This window comes from Salmo trutta, chromosome 26 (genome assembly GCF_901001165.1).
Source record: "Salmo trutta chromosome 26, fSalTru1.1, whole genome shotgun sequence".
Classification (NCBI taxonomy): Eukaryota; Metazoa; Chordata; class Actinopteri; order Salmoniformes; family Salmonidae; genus Salmo; species Salmo trutta.
In genome coordinates, this window is record NC_042982.1 from 28,238,145 (window position 1) to 28,256,019 (window position 17,875).

General features: G+C 44.2%; 2 protein-coding genes across 6 annotated transcripts in view; one reads left to right on the forward strand and one right to left on the reverse strand.

Moving 5' to 3' along the window:
• LOC115163585 (neurofibromin) overlaps positions 1 to 17,875 on the forward strand; it is a 103,060-nt gene that overhangs the window by 59,168 nt on the left and 26,017 nt on the right. For all 5 annotated transcript variants that reach the window (XR_003869777.1, XM_029715588.1, XM_029715589.1 and 2 more), the window contains 5 exons: positions 11,727 to 12,159; positions 14,436 to 14,776; positions 14,998 to 15,200; positions 16,243 to 16,436; positions 17,112 to 17,252. Coding sequence is in view for 4 of the 5 variants with exons in the window: in XM_029715588.1 (XP_029571448.1) it covers positions 11,727 to 12,159; positions 14,436 to 14,776; positions 14,998 to 15,200; positions 16,243 to 16,436; positions 17,112 to 17,252 (1,312 nt within the window). In the remaining variant the exon portion in view is untranslated. The remainder of the gene's footprint in view (positions 1 to 11,726; positions 12,160 to 14,435; positions 14,777 to 14,997; positions 15,201 to 16,242; positions 16,437 to 17,111; positions 17,253 to 17,875) is intronic.
• The window catches only part of LOC115163588 (uncharacterized), an 11,175-nt gene continuing 365 nt past the window's right edge, over positions 7,066 to 17,875 (reverse strand). The window contains exons 2-3 of the mRNA XM_029715594.1: positions 9,974 to 10,221; positions 7,066 to 9,048 (exon numbers count right to left, since the gene is read on the reverse strand). Of these exons, the coding sequence (XP_029571454.1) occupies positions 8,422 to 9,036 (615 nt within the window). The 5' untranslated portion in view covers positions 9,037 to 9,048; positions 9,974 to 10,221 and the 3' untranslated portion in view covers positions 7,066 to 8,421. The remainder of the gene's footprint in view (positions 9,049 to 9,973; positions 10,222 to 17,875) is intronic.

The window sequence follows — 17,875 nt, forward strand, 5'->3', positions numbered from 1 at the left end:
TACACTTGTAATTTTAATATGCACTCTGGGATAGACCCCTTGACGTTTTCCACATTTTGTTACAGCCTTATTTTAAAATAGATTAATTTGTTTGTTTCCCCCTCATCAATTTGCACACCCCATAATGACAAAGTAAAATCCTGTTTTTAGATTTTTTTTGCAAATAATATAAGTGTGTGTGTGTAAACTCAGCAAAAAAATAAACGTCCTCTTACTATCAACTGCGTTTATTTTCTACAAACTTAACATGTGTAAATATTTGTATGAACATAAGATTCAACAACTGAGACATAAACTGAACAAGTTCCACAGACATGTAACTAACAGAAATTGAATAATGTGTCCCTGAACAAAGGGGGGGGGGTCAAAATCAAAAGTAACAGTCGCTATCTGGTGTGGCCACCAGCTGCATGGACTGCACCAGATTTGCCAGTTCTTGCTGTGAGATGTTACCCCGCTCTTCCACGAAGGCACCTGCAAGTTCCCGGACATTTCTCAGATCCAACAGGTCCCAGACGGCTCAATGGGATTGAGATCCGGGCTCTTTGTTGGCCATAGCAGAACACTGACATTCCTGTCTTGCAGTGAATCATGCACAGAACGAGGAGTATGGCTAGTGGCATTGTCATGCTGGAGGGTCATGTCAGGGTGAGCCTGCAGGAAGGGTACCCCATGAGGGAGGAGGATGTCTTCCCTGTAACGCACAGCGTTGAGATTGCCTGCAATGACAACAAGCTCAGTCCGATGATGCTGTGACACACCGCCCCAGACCATGACAGACCCTCCACCTCCAAATCGATCCTGCTCCAGAGTACAGGCCTCGGTGTAACGCTCATTCCTTCGTCAATAAACGCAAATCCGACCATCACCCCGGTGAGACAAAACTGACTCGTCAATGAAGAGCACTTTTTGCCAGTTCTGTCTGGTCCAGCGACGGTGGGTTTGTGCCCATAGGTGACGTTGTTGCCAGTGATGTCTGGTGGGGACCTGCCTTACAACAGGTCTACAAGCCCTCAGTCCAGCCTCTCTCAGCCTATTGCGGACAGTCTGAGCACTGATGGAGGGATTGTGCGTTCCTGGTGTAACTCGGGCAGTTGTTGTTGCCATCCTGTACCTGTCCCTCAGGTATGATGTTCGGATGTACCAATCCTGTGCAGGTGTTGTTTACACGTGGTCTGCCACTGCGAGGACGATCAGCTGTCCGTCCTGTCTCCCTGTAGCGCTGTCTTAGGCGTCTCACAGTACGGACATTGCAATATATTGCCCTGGCCACATCTGCAGTCCTCATGCCTCCTTGCAGCATGCCTAAGGCACATTCACGCAGATGAGCAGGGACCCTGGGCGTCTTTCTTTTGGTGTTTTTCAGTGTCAGTAGAAAGGCCTCTTTAGCGTCCTAAGTTTTCATAACTGTGACCTTAATTGCCTACCGTCTGTAAGCTGTTACTGTCTTAACGACCGTTCCACAGGTGCATGTTCATTCATTGTTTATGGTTCATTGAACAAGCATGGGAAACGGTGTTTAAACCCTTTACAATGAAGATCTGTGAAGTTATTTGGGTTTTTACAAATTATCTTTGAAAGACAGGGTCCTGAAAAAGGGACGTTTCTTTTTTTGCTGACTTTATGTATGTATACAGTTGAAGTCGGAAGTTTACATACACTTAGGTTGGAGTCATTAACTCATTTTTCAACCACTCCACAAATTTCTTGTTAACAAACTATGGTTTTGGCAAGTCAGTTAGGACATCTACTTCGTGCATGTAATTTTTCCAACAATTGTTTACAGACAGATTATTTAACTTATAATTCACTTTATCACAATTCAAGTGGTTCAGAAGTTTACTTACACTAAGTTGACTGTGCCTTTAAACAGTTTGGAAAATTCCAGAAAAGGATGTCATGGCTTTAGAAGCTTCTGATAGGCTAATTGACATCATCTGAGTCAATTGGAGGTACCTGTGGATGTATTTCAAGGCCTACCTTCAAACTCAGTGCTTGACATCATGGGAAAATCAAAAGAAATCAGCCAAGGTCTCAGAAAAAAAATTGTAGACCTCCAAGTCTGGCTCATCCTTGGGAGCAATTTCCAAACGCCGGAAGGTACCACATTCATCTGTACAAACAATAGTACGCAAGTAGAAACACTATGGGACCACACAGCCATCATACCGCTCAGGAAGTGGACGCGTTCTGTCTCCTAGAGATGTACTTTGGTGCAAAAAGTGCAAATCAATCCCAGAACAGCAGCAAAGGACTTTGTGAAGATGCTGGAGGAAACGGGTACAAAAGTATCTATATCCACAGTAAAACGAGTCCTATATCGACATAACCTAAAAGGCCGCACAGCAAGGAAGAAGCCACTGCTCCAAAACCACCATAAAAAAGCCAGACTACGGTTTGCAACTGCATATGGGGACAAAGATTGTACTTTTTGGAGAAATGTCCTCTGGTCTAATGAAACAAAAATAGAACTGTTTGGCCATAATGACCATCGTTATGTTTGGAGGAAAAAGGGGCAGGCTTGCAAGCCAAAGAACAACCTCCCAACCGTGAAGCACGGGGGTGGCAACATCTTGTTGTGGGGGTGCTTCACAAAATAGATGGCTTCATGAGGATTGGAAATGATGTGGATATATTGAAGCAGCATCTCAAGACATCAGTCAGGTAGTTAAAGCTTGGTCGCAAGTGGGTCTTCCAAATGGACAATGACCCCAAGCATACTTCCAAAGTTGTGGCAAAATAGCTTAAGGACAACAAAGTCAAGGTGTTGGAGTGGCCATGACAAAGCCATGACCTCAATCCTACAGTAAATTTGTGGGCGGAACTGAAAAAGCGTGTGCGAGCAAGGAGGCCTACAAACCTGACTCAGTTACACCAGCTCTGTCAGGAGGAATGGGCCAAAATTCACCCAACATTTTGTGGGAAGCTTGTGGAAGTCTACCCAAAACGTTTGACCCAAGTTAAACAATTTAAAGGCAATGCTACCAAATACTAATTGAGTACATGTAAACTTCTGACCCACTGGGAATGTGATGAAAGAAATATAGCTGAAATAAATTATTCTCTCTACTATTATTCTGACATTTCTCATTCTTATAATAAACTGGTGATCCTAACTGACCTAAGACAGGGAATTTTTACTAGGATTAAATGTCAAAAATTGTGAAACTGAGTTTAAATGTATTTGGCTAAGGTGTATGTAAACTTCCAACTTGAACTGTATGTGTATGTATTTATAAGTATTCAGACCCATTACAGCAGTGATTACAGACTCAAATCTTCTTTGGTATGAAGCTTCAAGCTTGGCACACCTGTATTTGGGGAGATTCTCCCATTCATCTCTGCAGATCCTCTCAAGCTCTGTCAGGTTGGATGGGGAGTGTCGCTGCATAGCTTTTTTCAGGTCTCTCCAGAGATGCTCGATCGGGTTCATGTCCAAGCTCTGGCTGGGCCGCTCACGAACATTCATAGACTTGTCCCGAAGCCACTCCTGCATTGTCTTGGCTGTGTGCTTAGGGTCGTTGTGCTGTTGGAAGGTGAACCTTCACCCCAGTCTGAGGTCCTGAGCACTCTGGAGCAGGTTTTCATCAAGGATCTCTCTTTACTTTGCTCCATCTTTCCCTCGATCCTGACTAGTCTGTCAGTCCCTGCCGCTGAAAAACATCCCCAAGGAATGATGCTGCCACCGCCGTGCTTCACGGTCAGGATGGTGCCAGGTTTCCTCCAGACGTGATGCTTGGCATTCTGGCCAAAGAGTTCAAGCTTGGTTTCATCAGACCAGAGAATCTTGTTTCTCATGGTCTAAGAGTCTTGAGGTGCCTTTTGGCAAACTCCAAGTGGGCTGTCGTGCCTTACTGAGTGGCTTCCATCTAGCCACATTACCATAAAGACCTAATTGGTGAAGTGCTGCAGAGGTTGTTGTCCTTCTGGAATGTTCTCCCATCTCCACGGAGGAACTCTGGCGCTCTGTCAGTGACCATCGGGATCAGCGTGACCTTCGGGTTCTTGGTCACCTCCCTGACCAAGGCCCTTCTCCCCCACTTGCTCAGTGTGGTCGGGCGGCCAGCTCTAGTAAGAGTCTTGGTGGTTCCAAACTTCTTCCATTTAAGAATGTGGACCTTCAATGCTGCAGAAATGCTTTGGTACCCACCCCCAGATCTGTGCCTCATCACAATCTCTGAGCTCTACGTACAATTCCTTTGACCCCATGGCTTGGTTTTTGCTCTGACATGCACTGTCAACTGTGGGACCTTTATATAGACGAGTGTGTGCCTTTCCAAATCATGTCCAATCAATTGAATTTATCACTCCAATTAAGTTGTTGAAACATCTCAAGAATGATCAAAGGACACAGGATCTACCTGAGCTCAATTTCCAATGTCATAGCAAAGGGTCTGAATATTTACGTAAATAAGGTATTTCCTTTTAAATCTTTTTTTTATTTTTATATATTTGCAAACATTTCTAAAAATCTGTTTTTGCCTTGTCATTATGGGGTATTGTGTGTAGATTGATGAGGGAAACATTGTATTTTATCAATTTTAGAATTAGGGTGTAATGTAACAAAATGTGGAAAACGGAAGGGGTCTGAAAATTTTCCAAATGCACTGTAGTTTGTTTCAGACGGTACTGAATGTTGTGCCCTGGGAAGTTTCTGTTGAATAAATAGTTACCTATCACTCCTGCAATGATGGTGTGAAAGTAGTTGTCCACCTTGTTGTCTTGCTGCTGAAGCATGTTACATGGGAAATTGTTCAGTTGTCGCTACCAGTCATTCAGTTCAATTATACAGTTGTGTTTGTTTGGTGTCTTTGTGCTATTGGTTTAAAACTTTCAATGGAAGTAATAAATAAAACAAAACACAGCATGTTTCTCAGCGGTCCAAATGAAAGGTTCAAGACGTAGTGTCAAAGACGAGCGGTGGTTCGTACAGTGTTTATTTTGAGTTGAATTGTTGAACATGTCTTTCTGTGTAGATTGTGGTTGATGCTTCAGTTTTGCTCTCCTTTTTTTCACATGCCAACAATATAAAGTCCACATTTTTCTTATCGTGTGCTCAGGTTTATATACTGAGTGTACAAAACATTAAGGACACCTGCTCTTTCCATCACATACAGTTCCTTCAGAAAGTATTCATACCTCGACTTATTCTAGATTTTGTTTTGTTACAGCTACACATTTCTAAGAGCTTTGCACACCTGGATTGTACAATATTTGCCCATTTATTCTTTTAAAAATTGTTTTACAATTTTGAAATGCTCTGTCAAATTGGTTGTTGATCATTATATGACAACCGTTTTCAAGTCTTGCCATAGATTTTCTAGCAGATATAAGTTAAAACTAAGAACGGCCACTCAGGAATATTCAGTCTTCTTGGTTAGCAACTGCAATGTAGATTTGACCTCGTTTTAGATTATTGTCCTGCTGAAAGGTGAATTCATCTCCCAGTGTCTGGTGGAAAGCAGACTGAATCAGGTTTTCCTCTAGGATTTTACCGGTGCTTAGCTACATTCCATTGCTTTTTTGTCCTGAAAACCTCCTCAGTCCTTAACAATTACAAGCATACCGATAACATGATGCAGCCACCACTGTGCTTGAAAATCTGAAGAGTGGTATTCAGAAATGAATTGGATTTGCCCCAAACATTTTGTATTTAGAATAAAAAGTAATTGCTTTGCTTCCTTTTTTGCTGTATTACTTTAGTGGCTTGTTGCAAACAGGATGCATGTTTTTGAATATTTTTATTCTGTACAGGCTTCCTTCTTTTCACTCTGCCAATAAGGTTAATATTGTGGAGTAACTACAATGTTGTTGATCCATCCTCAGTTTTTTTCTCCTATCACAGCCATTAAACTCTAACTGTTTTAAAGTCACCATTGGCCTCATGGTAAAATCCTTGAACACTTTCCTTCCTCTCCGGCAACTGAGTTAGGAAGGACGCCTGTATCTTTGTAGTGACTGGGTGTATTGATACACCATCCAAAGCCTAATTAATAAACTCATTTTCAAATGTTTAACCCATGTACCAATAGGTACCCTTCTTTGTGAGGCATTGTAAAACCTCCCTGGTTTTTGTGGTTGAATCTGTGTTTTAAAATTCACTGCTCGACTGAGGGACCGTGCAGATTAATTGTATGTGTGGGGTACAGAGATGAGGTAGTCATTCGGAAATCATGTTATACACTATTATTGTACACAGAGTGAGTCCATGCAACTTATAATGTGACTTGTTAAGCAAATGTTTACTCCTGAACCTATTTAAGCTTGCCATAACAAAGGGGTTGAATACTTATTGACTCAAGACATTTCAGCTTTTCACTTTCCTCACACCACTAGGCATGTTCTCTTGATCCTGTAGTACTTCCAGACATGAATCCCTGGAGCTGGAACTCAGCATCTGCATGGTCATTTCGCCATACTTATTGACTCAAGACATTTCAGCTTTTCATTTTTAATTAATTTGTAAAAAAATCTGCAAAAACATTTCCACTTTGACATAATGGGGTGTATTGTGTGTCGGCCAATGACAAAATATCTCAATTTAATCTATTTTAAAAATTGTAGCTGTAACACAAAATGTGGGAAAAGGAGTATGAAATACTTTCTGAATGCACTGTAGACTGACTAGGTGAATCCAGGTGAAAGCTAGTATCACTTATTGCAATGTATGACTTTACCCTTGGTTCTTCATCAGGTCTTTGTTCTTCAATACAGTTTGTGTCAACATAAAGCATCTTCAGTCAACCTAATCTAGTACACAGATTTTGTTAATATATTAATTAAACAATTGTTTTTTTTAAACTCCCCAAGGGGCTATTTTCCTGATAGACATCCACTTCTGTAATTGACTATATTAAAACACTTGGTCCTAATAATAATATAACCTATTAAACTAGTGCCAGGATATTTGTTTACAGTAATGGAATAATTTCACATCTATTTCACTGCTGTCCTTGTACTCATGCTACCTCCTGTATTTATTGCGGTCCACCGTTTCTGAAGCTGTTGTCTATACACTTGTGTTCTTACTCCATCAATTCAAAACAAGAATGCCATTCATTCACACATTTTCACAAAACTGCTATTTATTTGGGTTGTGGCATTTAAACAAATATTGTAATTTTACAGAAAAGAGAAAAGAAGTTAGACTTAGTAGAGAAGAGTGGAAACAAAAGAGTTAGGAGTTCTGTGACTGGACTGCTCGACTGACACGTGAAGGTTGAGGGGGAGACTTATTCATTCAACAAGTAGGCTTGGCAGGCCCAATGCCGTCTCTGTGCCCAGCCAAGGATGGCAACAAGATGTTCAAAGTCTACCCTTGGTATAGTATTTGTGCATGGAATCACTTCAGATGAAAGGAAGGAAGTTCACATCAAGTTGGTGGAAAGTAATAATTCTAACTGATCTCATCTGATGAGCAAGCATGTTTGGCATATTTGAGCGTTTTATTATTATATATTTTTTAATACAGGTAGACAGGACAGTTAGATTGGACAACATATATTATAAAATGTTTGACATTTAATGTCTTGGGGAGAAGTGACCACATTCAGTTATATATATATATATATATATATATATATATATATGGGAGAAAATGTTTGAGTGCTTGTTTGCTGAGAAGGAATCTTTTAGCCAACAGTGTCAATAGAGACGGGGCTTCCATTCTATTACATATTGTAGTTGAGAGTACAACCAGTCCAAAACCAGGTATCTCAATTTGACGCGTGTCCATCTTCAACAAAATATACTTTCTACTTAAGCTTAATACCCTTTTATTACACTTAGTTAATCAAATATTCTCAGTACTACTGCCATTATGTGAAGTTGGAAAAGTGTACTGCGAACATGATCGAATTGGGCAGTTAAGAGCATTGGGCCAGTAACCGAAAGGTCACTGTTTTCAATCCCATAGCCGACTAGGTGACAAATCTGTCAATATGCCCTTGAGCAAGGCACTTTACCCTAGTTGCTCCTGTAAGTCACTCTGGATAAGAGCTTCTGCTAAATGACTCAAATGTAAAATATGTGACCCACCCGTACAAAGATCCTGAACCTTCGTAGTAAGTGTAATTAACTTGGGCAGTTGGCAGTAGTGTGCTGTTTGTAGCACATTATTTCAAACGAATGTCTTGCTGCTCCCAACAGCCTATTCAAATGTTCTCTATGGAAATCAATTTGAGACAAAATCATTCCAAATTACATCAGATTAATGCAGTTTACAAAGCAAATATGTAAAAGCTCCTAAAATTGATTACATATAGCTGGAGTACTTATAAAAAAGAACAAATACTCTTTGTTTTGACTTGAGGCACAAGACTGGAGCTGATCTGGCCTGTTTATCTATGCCTGAGTGAAGTTCAGCTCCGAGCCAGGCCATGGCTCTCTGAGGCTGGAGAGGGAGTGCATGCAATGCTCTACTCACACCACTAGGGGCATGTTCTCTAGATCCTGGGGGATTTCCAGACACAAATCCCTGGAGCTGGAACTCTGCATCTGCATGGCCATTTCGCCAGTTGTTCCCGCATCCCCCATTTGGCCCCTGACCCCTTCTGCCTGCTCCTCCTCCCTTTCCTCCTTCTCTTCTTCCCCCTGCTCTTCATCCTCTTCTCCATCCACACGGACCTCCTCCAACATGACACTGGTATCGCAGGGCCCCACTATGCCCCCCTCAGAGTGCTCCGTGTCCCAGTAGCCCGCGCCACTCACCAGGTCCACGTTACTGCGGGCAGGGCGAGGGGCACGGGCCTGGCGCCTAAGACTGCACACCTGGGAGGCCAGGACCACAGTAGAGACGAGCAGAACCAGGACCAGGCCCCCGGCGCAGGTCACCACTATGAAGCCCAACTGGGGCTTGATGAGGCAGCCCGTGGTGGCCTCTGTGGGAGAGCTGGAGGTGTTTTCCTCTTGGGTAATGAAGGTTATGTCAGTTGGATATATGGCATTAGTGGTCTGAGGCTGAGTAATGCTGGTGTGTGAAGCTTGTCCAATCAGAAGGAAGAAGAGAAGATGGAGAGATATTCTGGAGCCTTCCATTCTTCAGTTTCTCTGAAATGGTAGGATAGGAAGAGAATAGCTTTTGTTGTTCATGCCAGCAAACAGTCACTGTATTGTGACATTTTGTTAATGTTTGAATATAGTTCTAGAAATTGTGAGTTACATGTGCTTGGGGTCCGCAGAGTTATTGCAGGGTGTCTGTTTTTTTTGGGGGGGGGTTTTACAGTAGGAAAGAGGAGAATATCTTTTTTCTAATAACTTTATTTCTCAACTCCTAATATTGAGCAAATTACACTCATTGGAGTCTGACAAAGGCTTTGAAAAAGCACCCGCGAGTACCAGTCGCGGCAAGAGCCGCTGGCTGCTGGTAGGCTTTCTTGACTTGGACATTTTTGCCAACACATGGCTAACCTTTGTTTAACCAGATAAGCAGCTTCTATTAGCGAAAATGTGTTTGGAGTTACCTTTCTAGCAATAGGCTATGTTATAGTTTACATTTTCTCTTCCAATTATAATGTGGGGAGGTCAAAATAATGGAAAACTGTCTAGCAAATCTATTAATTTAAAAAAAGATTACTTCTCCCTGCCATTATCATTCACCTGATAAAACAAGATGTGATTTATATAAAAACAATCTAACTAGCCCAGTTAAGTCTTTCACTCACTGTCACAGTACAATTTATTCAAAATGAATTAATCAGTCAATGTGTTACTGAAGTAGACCGATACACTTGCTTTACCATAAATAATAACTTATAGCAAGTTAGTTCTATGCAATACCTTTCAGGAAGGTGATACAATAAATACATGTCAGAATAAGCTAGATGTCTTTTAGTAAAACATTTTACAAGTCATGGTTTTGTCATTTTCATTGCGATGTCCACTAAGATAAACAATCTTACCACAAAAACACATTTATTTGGTCATTCCTTTTTTTTATACAATGTATGTTGGAGATTGTATGGGCATCTCTTACCTGGGCAAGGGCACAGCCTTAGAGCGCTTGTGTGTGAGAGAGAGAGCGAGAGTGGCAAGGTTAACTGGACTAGGAAGATGTCAGTATAAGGAGCGGGCGGGCGTGTGTGTCTGTCAGAGGAAGCACCTGCTGCGACCCAAGCCTCTTGAGATGCACACACTTCCTATCGCCCCTCGGGTCTTTTTCTGACTTAGTTATTTCTAGGCTCCTTGGACCTCCACCGCTACAGCATACAGATGTCTCACATGCTGCAAGAGGAAAGAGACAGAGAAGGGTGTATGTAAAGTAGTTTAGGCTTACAATTCAGTCCGCGGCTACCAGTAAATGACACTAATAATACTGCTGTTGATTTACTTTTTGGTTGTTGTTATTTTGACATGGTTATGCTGAGACCAAGAAGAGCCTGTAACAACAAAAACGTTGTTTATGAAGTTGCTTTCAGAATGGGATGAATTTCAATTTTTTCCTGTATGACTCCACCGTCAGACTGTTCTCTCTAAATTAAAGAGACCAGAAAATACCAGTGTCTTTTTGGATAATTAAAACGGTAAAGGTCTTTCTTTTTAGAGGTTGACCTGTCTTGCAGAGAAGTGCACTTACTACCTCCTCTTCCATCAGACATATCCTTAACTTCTACCACCACCTCTTCTTCCATCAGACATATCCTTAACTTCTACCACCACCTCTTCCATCAGATCTATCCTCAACATCAACCACCTCCTCTTCCATCAGACCTATCCTCAACTTCTACCACCTCCTCTTCCTTCAGACCTATCCTCAACATCTACCACCTCCTCTTCCATCAGACCTATCCTCAACATCTACCACCTCCTCTTCCATCAGACCTATCCTCAACATCTACCACCTTCTCTTCCATCAGACATATCCTTAACATCTACCACCTCCTCTTCCATCAGACATATCCTTAACTTCTACCACCACCTCTTCTTCCATCAGACCTATCCTCAACATCTACCACCTTCTCTTCCATCAGACATATCCTTAACATCTACCACCTCCTCTTCCATCAGACATATCCTTAACATCTACCACCACCTCTTCTTCCATCAGACCTATCCTCAACATCTACCACCTCCTCTTCGAACAGACCTATCCTCAACATCTACCACCTCCTCTTCCATCAGACATATCCTTAACATCTACCACCTCTTCTTCCATCAGACCTATCCTCAACATCTACCACCTCCTCTTCCATCAGACCTATCCTCAACATCTACCACCTCCTCTTCCATCAGACATATCCTTAACATCTACCACCTCTTCTTCCATCAGACCTATCCTCAACATCTACCACCTCCTCTTCGAACAGACCTATCCTCAACATCTACCACCTCCTCTTCCATCAGACCTATCCTTAACTTCTACCACCACCTCTTCTTCCATCAGACCTATCCTTAACTTCTACCACCACCTCTTCTTCCATCAGACCTATCCTTAACTTCTACCACCACCTCTTCTTCCATCAGACCTATCCTTAACTTCTACCACCACCTCTTCTTCCATCAGACCTATCCTTAACTTCTACCACCACCTCTTCTTCCATCAGACCTATCCTTAACTTCTACCACCACCTCTTCCATCAGACCTATCCTCAACATCTACCACCTCCTCTTCCATCAGACCTATCCTCAACATCTACCACCTCCTCTTCCATCAGACCTATCCTCAACATCTACCACCTCCTCTTCCATCAGACCTATCCTGAACTTCTCTTTCCCTTCTCTTCCCGCAGGTTTAAGACAGGCCAGATCAACGGAGACCTTCTAATCTACCATGTGCTGCTGACCCTGAAGCCTTACTACGCCAAGCCCTACGATATTATAGTGGACCTGACCCACGTGGGTCCCAGCAACCGCTTCAAGACAGACTTCTTGTCCAAGTGGTTCGTGGTGTTCCCGGGCTTCGCATACAAGAACGTGGTGGTGGTCTACGTGTACAACTGCAACACGTGGGTGAGGGAGTACACCAAGTACCACGAGAGGCTGCTGACAGGCCTGAAGGGCAGCAAGCGGGTGCAGTTCATCGACTCGCCGGCACGGTTGGCGGAGCACGTAGAGGCAGAGCAGCAGAAACTCCCCGCAGCCACGCTTGCCCTGGAAGAGGACCTCAAGGTGTTTCACAACGCCCTCAAACTGGCCCACAAGGACACCAAGGTCTCCATCAAGGTCAGTAGCACAGTGGTCCGTGTGTAACCCTAGCATTAACCCTAACTTTCAAACTGGCCTACAGGGACAACAAGGTATGGGGAACTGGGTTGTATGAAGGGCAGGTGGGAACATGGAGAATTGTTTACTCAAAGGTCCAATGGAGCTTTTTTTTTTATCTCTATCAAATCATTTCTGGGTAACAATTGGGGAACCTTACTGTGATTGTTTTAAATTAAAAGGGTCAAAAAGGGCCTCCCGAGTGGCACAGCTGTCTAAGGCACTGCTTGAAGCGTCACTACACAGGCTGTGTAACAGTCGGCTGAGACCGTGAGACCCATGAGGCGGCGCACAATTGGCCGAGCGTCGTCCGGGTTAGGGGAGGGTTTGGCTGACCGGGATGTCTTTGTCCCATCGCGCTCTAGCGACTCCTTGTGGCGGGCTAACCACCTGCAAGCTGACTTCGGTCTCCAGTTGTACTGTGTTTCCTCCGACACATTGGTGAGGCTGGCTTCCGGGTTAAGCAAGCAGTTTGCCAAGAAGCAGTGCAGCTTGACAGGGTCGTGTTTCAGAGGATGCATGGCTCTCGAACGTCGCTTCTCCCGAGTCCTTACCGGAGTTGCAGGGATGGGACAAGACAGTAACTACCAATTGGATATCACAAAATTGGGAAGAAAAGGGGCAAAAATAAAATATATATTGTCAACAAAAAAATCTTAGCGAAGGGCAAGTTCTCAGCATTCATTTTGATAGAACTGTCTGGGAGTGGTCCAAGTGGGCAGGGGAAAACAACTGAAAATGATGCTGTTATTGGCAGAGTTTTGGAACTCCTGTTTTGTTTTGGATCTAATTTACAGCATGGTAAGGTCACATCTCCATCGCACCAAAACACGCTGAAATTTCAGGTAGTCTTACATTAAAAAGGCCTCATCATTTTCACAATTTTACAGTGTTATTCCAACCTCAGTGTAGAAATATAAATATTTGTATAAACTCAGCAAAAAAAGAAACGTCCCTTTTTCCGGTCTTTCAAATATAATTTGTAAAAATCCAAATTACTTCTGTGGCAGACCATGTGTAACAACACCTGCACAGGATTGGTACATCCGAACATCATACCTGCGGAACAGGTACAGGATGGCAACAACAACTGCATGATTTACGCCAGGAACGCACAATCCCTCCATCAGTGCTCAGACTGTCCGCAATAGCCTGAGAGAGGCTGGACTGAGGGCTTGTAGGCTTGTTGTAAGGCAGGTCCTCACCAGACATCACCGGCAACAACGTCGCCTATGGGCACAAACCCACCATTGCTGGACCAGACAGGACTGGCAAAAAGTGCTCTTCACTGACGAGTCGCGGTTTTGTCTCACCAGGGGGGATGTTCGGATTCGTGTTTATTGTCGAAGGAATGAGCGTTACATCGAGGCCTGTACTCTGGAGCGGGATCGATTTGGAGGTGGAGGGTCCGTCATGGTCTGGGGCGGTGTGTCACAGCATCATCGGACTGAGCTTGTTGTCATTGCAGGCAATCTCAACGCTGTGCGTTACAGGAAAGACATCTTCCTCCCTCATGTGGTACCCTTCCTGCAGGCTCATCCTGACATCACCCTCCAGCATGACAATGCCACCAGCCATACTCCTCGTTCTGTGCAAGACAGGAATGTCAGTGTTCTGCCATGGCCAACAAAGAGCCCGGATCTCAATCCCATTGAGCACGTCTGGGACCTGTTGGATCGGAGGGTGAGGGCTAGGGCCATTCCCCCCCAGAAATGTCCGGGAACTTGCAGGTGCCTTGGTGGAAGAGTGGGGTAACATCTCACAGCAAGGACTGGCAAATCTGGTGCAGTCCATCTGGAGGAGATGCAATGCAGTGTGGCCACCAGCTGCATTGACTGTTACTTTTGATTTTGACCCCCCATTTATTCAGGGACACATTATTCCATTTCTGTTAGTCACATGTCTGTGGAACGTGTTCAGTTTACGTCTCAGTTGTTGAATCTTATGATCATACAAATATTTACACATGTTAAGTTTGCCGAAAATAAACGCAGTTGACTGTGAGGACGTTTCTTTTTTTGCTGAGTTTATATATAACACAGGAAAATCACGTTTTTTACTTCTCTGGGCCTCAATCAATTTATATAGATTAGTTTGTTGCCAAAGGGAAAGTAGAAGGTTGAATTGGTTGGCTGTTGAGTCCTGCTTTGTGTAGCAACATGAGACAGGTGGTCTGTGTCGTCATTGTTGACATGTACACACTTTTATCTCAACAACAACCCTCCCTATTATCCCAGGTGGGCTCCACGGCCGTCCAGGTGACATCAGCAGAGCGTACCCGTGTCCTGGGCCAGTCCGTGTTCCTCAATGATGTGTACTATGCCTCTGAAATCGAGGAGATCTGCCTGGTGGACGAGACCCAGTTCACCCTGACCATGGCCAACCAGGGCACACCCCTCACCTTCATGCACCAGGAGTGTGATGCCATCGTCCAGTCCATCATCCACATCAGGACGCGCTGGGAGCTTTCACAGCCAGACTCCATCCCCCAGCACACCAAGATCAGGCCCAAAGATGTGCCGGGTACCTTGCTGAACCTCGCCCTACTCAACCTGGGCAGCTCCGACCCCAGCCTCAGGTCAGACATTCAACATGGCTAAACACACTAGTTTCTAGTGGATTCTGGGAAATGTAGTCCCATGGATATCTCGGGGGGGGGGGGGGGGGTCAATCAGAGCAGGTCTTGGTGTAGCGTGATCTCTTAAATATGAGCAGTAGCTAAATACAACAATTGATTTACAACTTCTTCAACCAACTTCCTGATTGGAAATGGAATATAGCTAACTGTCCCCTCTACAGGTCTGCAGCCTACAACCTACTGTGTGCCTTAACCTGCACCTTCAACCTGAAGATCGAGGGCCAGCTGCTGGAGACCTCAGGCCTGTGTATCCCTGCCAACAACACCCTCTTCATAGTCTCCATCAGCAAGACGCTGGCCGCCAACGAACCACACCTCACCCTGGAGTTCCTGGAGGAGTGCATCTCCGGCTTCAGCAAGTCTAGTGAGTTTAGAACACGAATGCACAGAAACACACATACTCACAAATGCGTTGACTGAAATTCATTCCAAAAGATGCCCTCTCACTCTTTCTCACTTTTCTCAGTCAAACCCACTCGCCCACTTTCTCTTTTACAGACTGAAACTCTTACTTTCTCTCAACACACAAATGCATTTGTGGGGGAACTGTTTGATTGCCTTATCCATCAGTGTGCATTGAGCCATGGCTCTGGAGCTCTCGGTGTGGATATGACACGCCAACCTCTGTTCCTCAACACTGTAGCAACAACAGAGGAGCTGGTGTTATCCAACCTCTGTTCCTCAACGCTGTAGCAACAACAGAGGAGCTGGTGTTATCCAACCTCTGTTCCTCAACACTGTAGCAACAACAGAGGAGCTGGTGTTATCCAACCTCTGTTCCTCAACACTGTAGCAACAACAGAGGAGCTGGTGTTATCCAACCTCTGTTCCTCAACGCTGTAGCAACAACAGAGGAGCTGGTGTTATCCAACCTCTGTTCCTCAACACTGTAGCAACAACAGAGGAGCTGGTGTTATCCAACCTCTGTTCCTCAACGCTGTAGCAACAACAGAGGAGCTGGTGTTATCCAACCTCTGTTCCTCAACGCTGTAGCAACAACGGAGGAGCTGGTGTTATCTAACCTCTGTTCCTCAACACTGTAGCAACAACGGAGGAGCTGGTGTTATCTAACCTCTGTTCCTCAACACTGTAGCAACAACGGAGGAGCTGGTGTTATCTAACCTCTGTTCCTCAACACTGTAGCAACAACAGAGGAGCTGGTGTTATCTAACCTCTGTTCCTCAACACTGTAGCAACAACAGAGGAGCTGGTGTTATCCAACCTCTGTTCCTCAACACTGTAGCAACAACAGAGGAGCTGGTGTTATCTAACCTCTGTTCCTCAACGCTGTAGCAACAACAGAGGAGCTGGTGTTATCCAACCTCTGATTCTGTGTGTGTGTGTGTGTGTGTGTGTGTGTGTGTGTGTGTGTGTGTGTGTGTGTGTGTGTGTGTGTGTGTGTGTAGGTATTGAGCTGAAACACCTGTGTCTGGAGTACATGACCCCCTGGCTGCTCAACCTGGTGAGGTTCTGTAAGCACAACGACGACGCCAAGCGCCAGCGGGTCAGCGCCATCTTGGATAAGCTCATCACCATGACCATCAACGAGAAGCAAATGTACCCCTCTATACAGGCCAAGATCTGGGGCAGCCTCGGCCAGGTGAGAGTCACCACACACACACTCTCGCTCTCAAACACTCACGTATGCATACACACCAGTTGTTTGACTCTTAGTTACATTTTAGTCAAACGCTCTTGTCTTAGAGGGCACATGTTTGCTTAATGTACTGTTAAATGTCTCCAAGCTCAATAACAACTGCCCATGTTGGCTTTCTCAGACATGTAGGCTGACAGAGATGGGAGGCAGTCAGGTAGAAGATAGGATTTGTATAGGCACAGGGAATGGTTTATGAATCCAACATGCCAAATCATAGCCAGTGTTTGTCAATATAAACATTTTTATTTATTTTTTATTGAAGGTATCGAAATGACAACTCTGGGGTTGAAAGTGTTCTTCCTAAATATCATTATCTACGTTCTAAAAGTTTCATTGCTTGTCTCAGATGACTGCAATATAGACATCTGAACATAGCTATCTCCATAGATAATAAACAACATGCTGTACACTCATGGTAGTGTCTTTCACACCCAACCTATTTCTTTGACATCTTTTCGGGGTGGTGAACAAGTGAACACTGTGGGGAGAAAGGCAGTTCCTTGTCTGATTTTGTGACCTGTCAATTCTACATAATGCATTTATTTCTGAACAGTCCCTTACGTTTAGCCCCACTGAATGCAACCCAGATTGTATATGACCTGTGACCTCTGCCCTCAGATAACGGACCTACTGGACGTGGTGTTGGACAGCTTCATCAAGACCAGCGCTACAGGAGGCCTGGGCTCCATCAAGGCTGAGGTCATGGCTGACACGGCTGTGGCTCTGGCCTCAGGGAACGTCAAACTGGTCTCCAGCAAGGTGGGTATCGACACTTTTAGCTAGTTTATGAGGCTAACACATGCTAACTGGGCCAACAGTTTTCAATGGACAAATGGCTAACAGTTTTTCCTGTCAGTCTCATGTTAACAATGACAGGGTAACATGGATAGGCTAGCGTTCCTGCACTGGGAACACTCCTCTGTGTTAGTCTCATGTTAACAATGACAGGGTAACATGGATAGGCTAGCGTTCCTGCACTGGGAACACTCCTCTGTGTTAGTCTCATGTTAACAATGACAGGGTAACATGGATAGGCTAGTGTTCCTGCACTGGGAACACTCCTCTGTGTTAGTCTCATGTTAACAATGACAGGGTAACATGGATAGGCTAGCGTTCCTGCACTGGGAACACTCCTCTGTGTTAGTCTCATGTTAACAATGACAGGGTAACATGGATAGGCTAGCGTTCCTGCACTGGGAACACTCCTCTGTGTTAGTCTCATGCTAACACAACAAGTACTCCCCCGTGTCAAGCCCTGCATCCAAACATGGATGACGTCACTGTCCTTATCCTCAATGAACCCTCTGGTCACTGGCCGCTTTCCTCTCAAAACTCAAAAACTTCACAATGTCACTAACTCAAAGTAAACTTTAGTAAAAAAC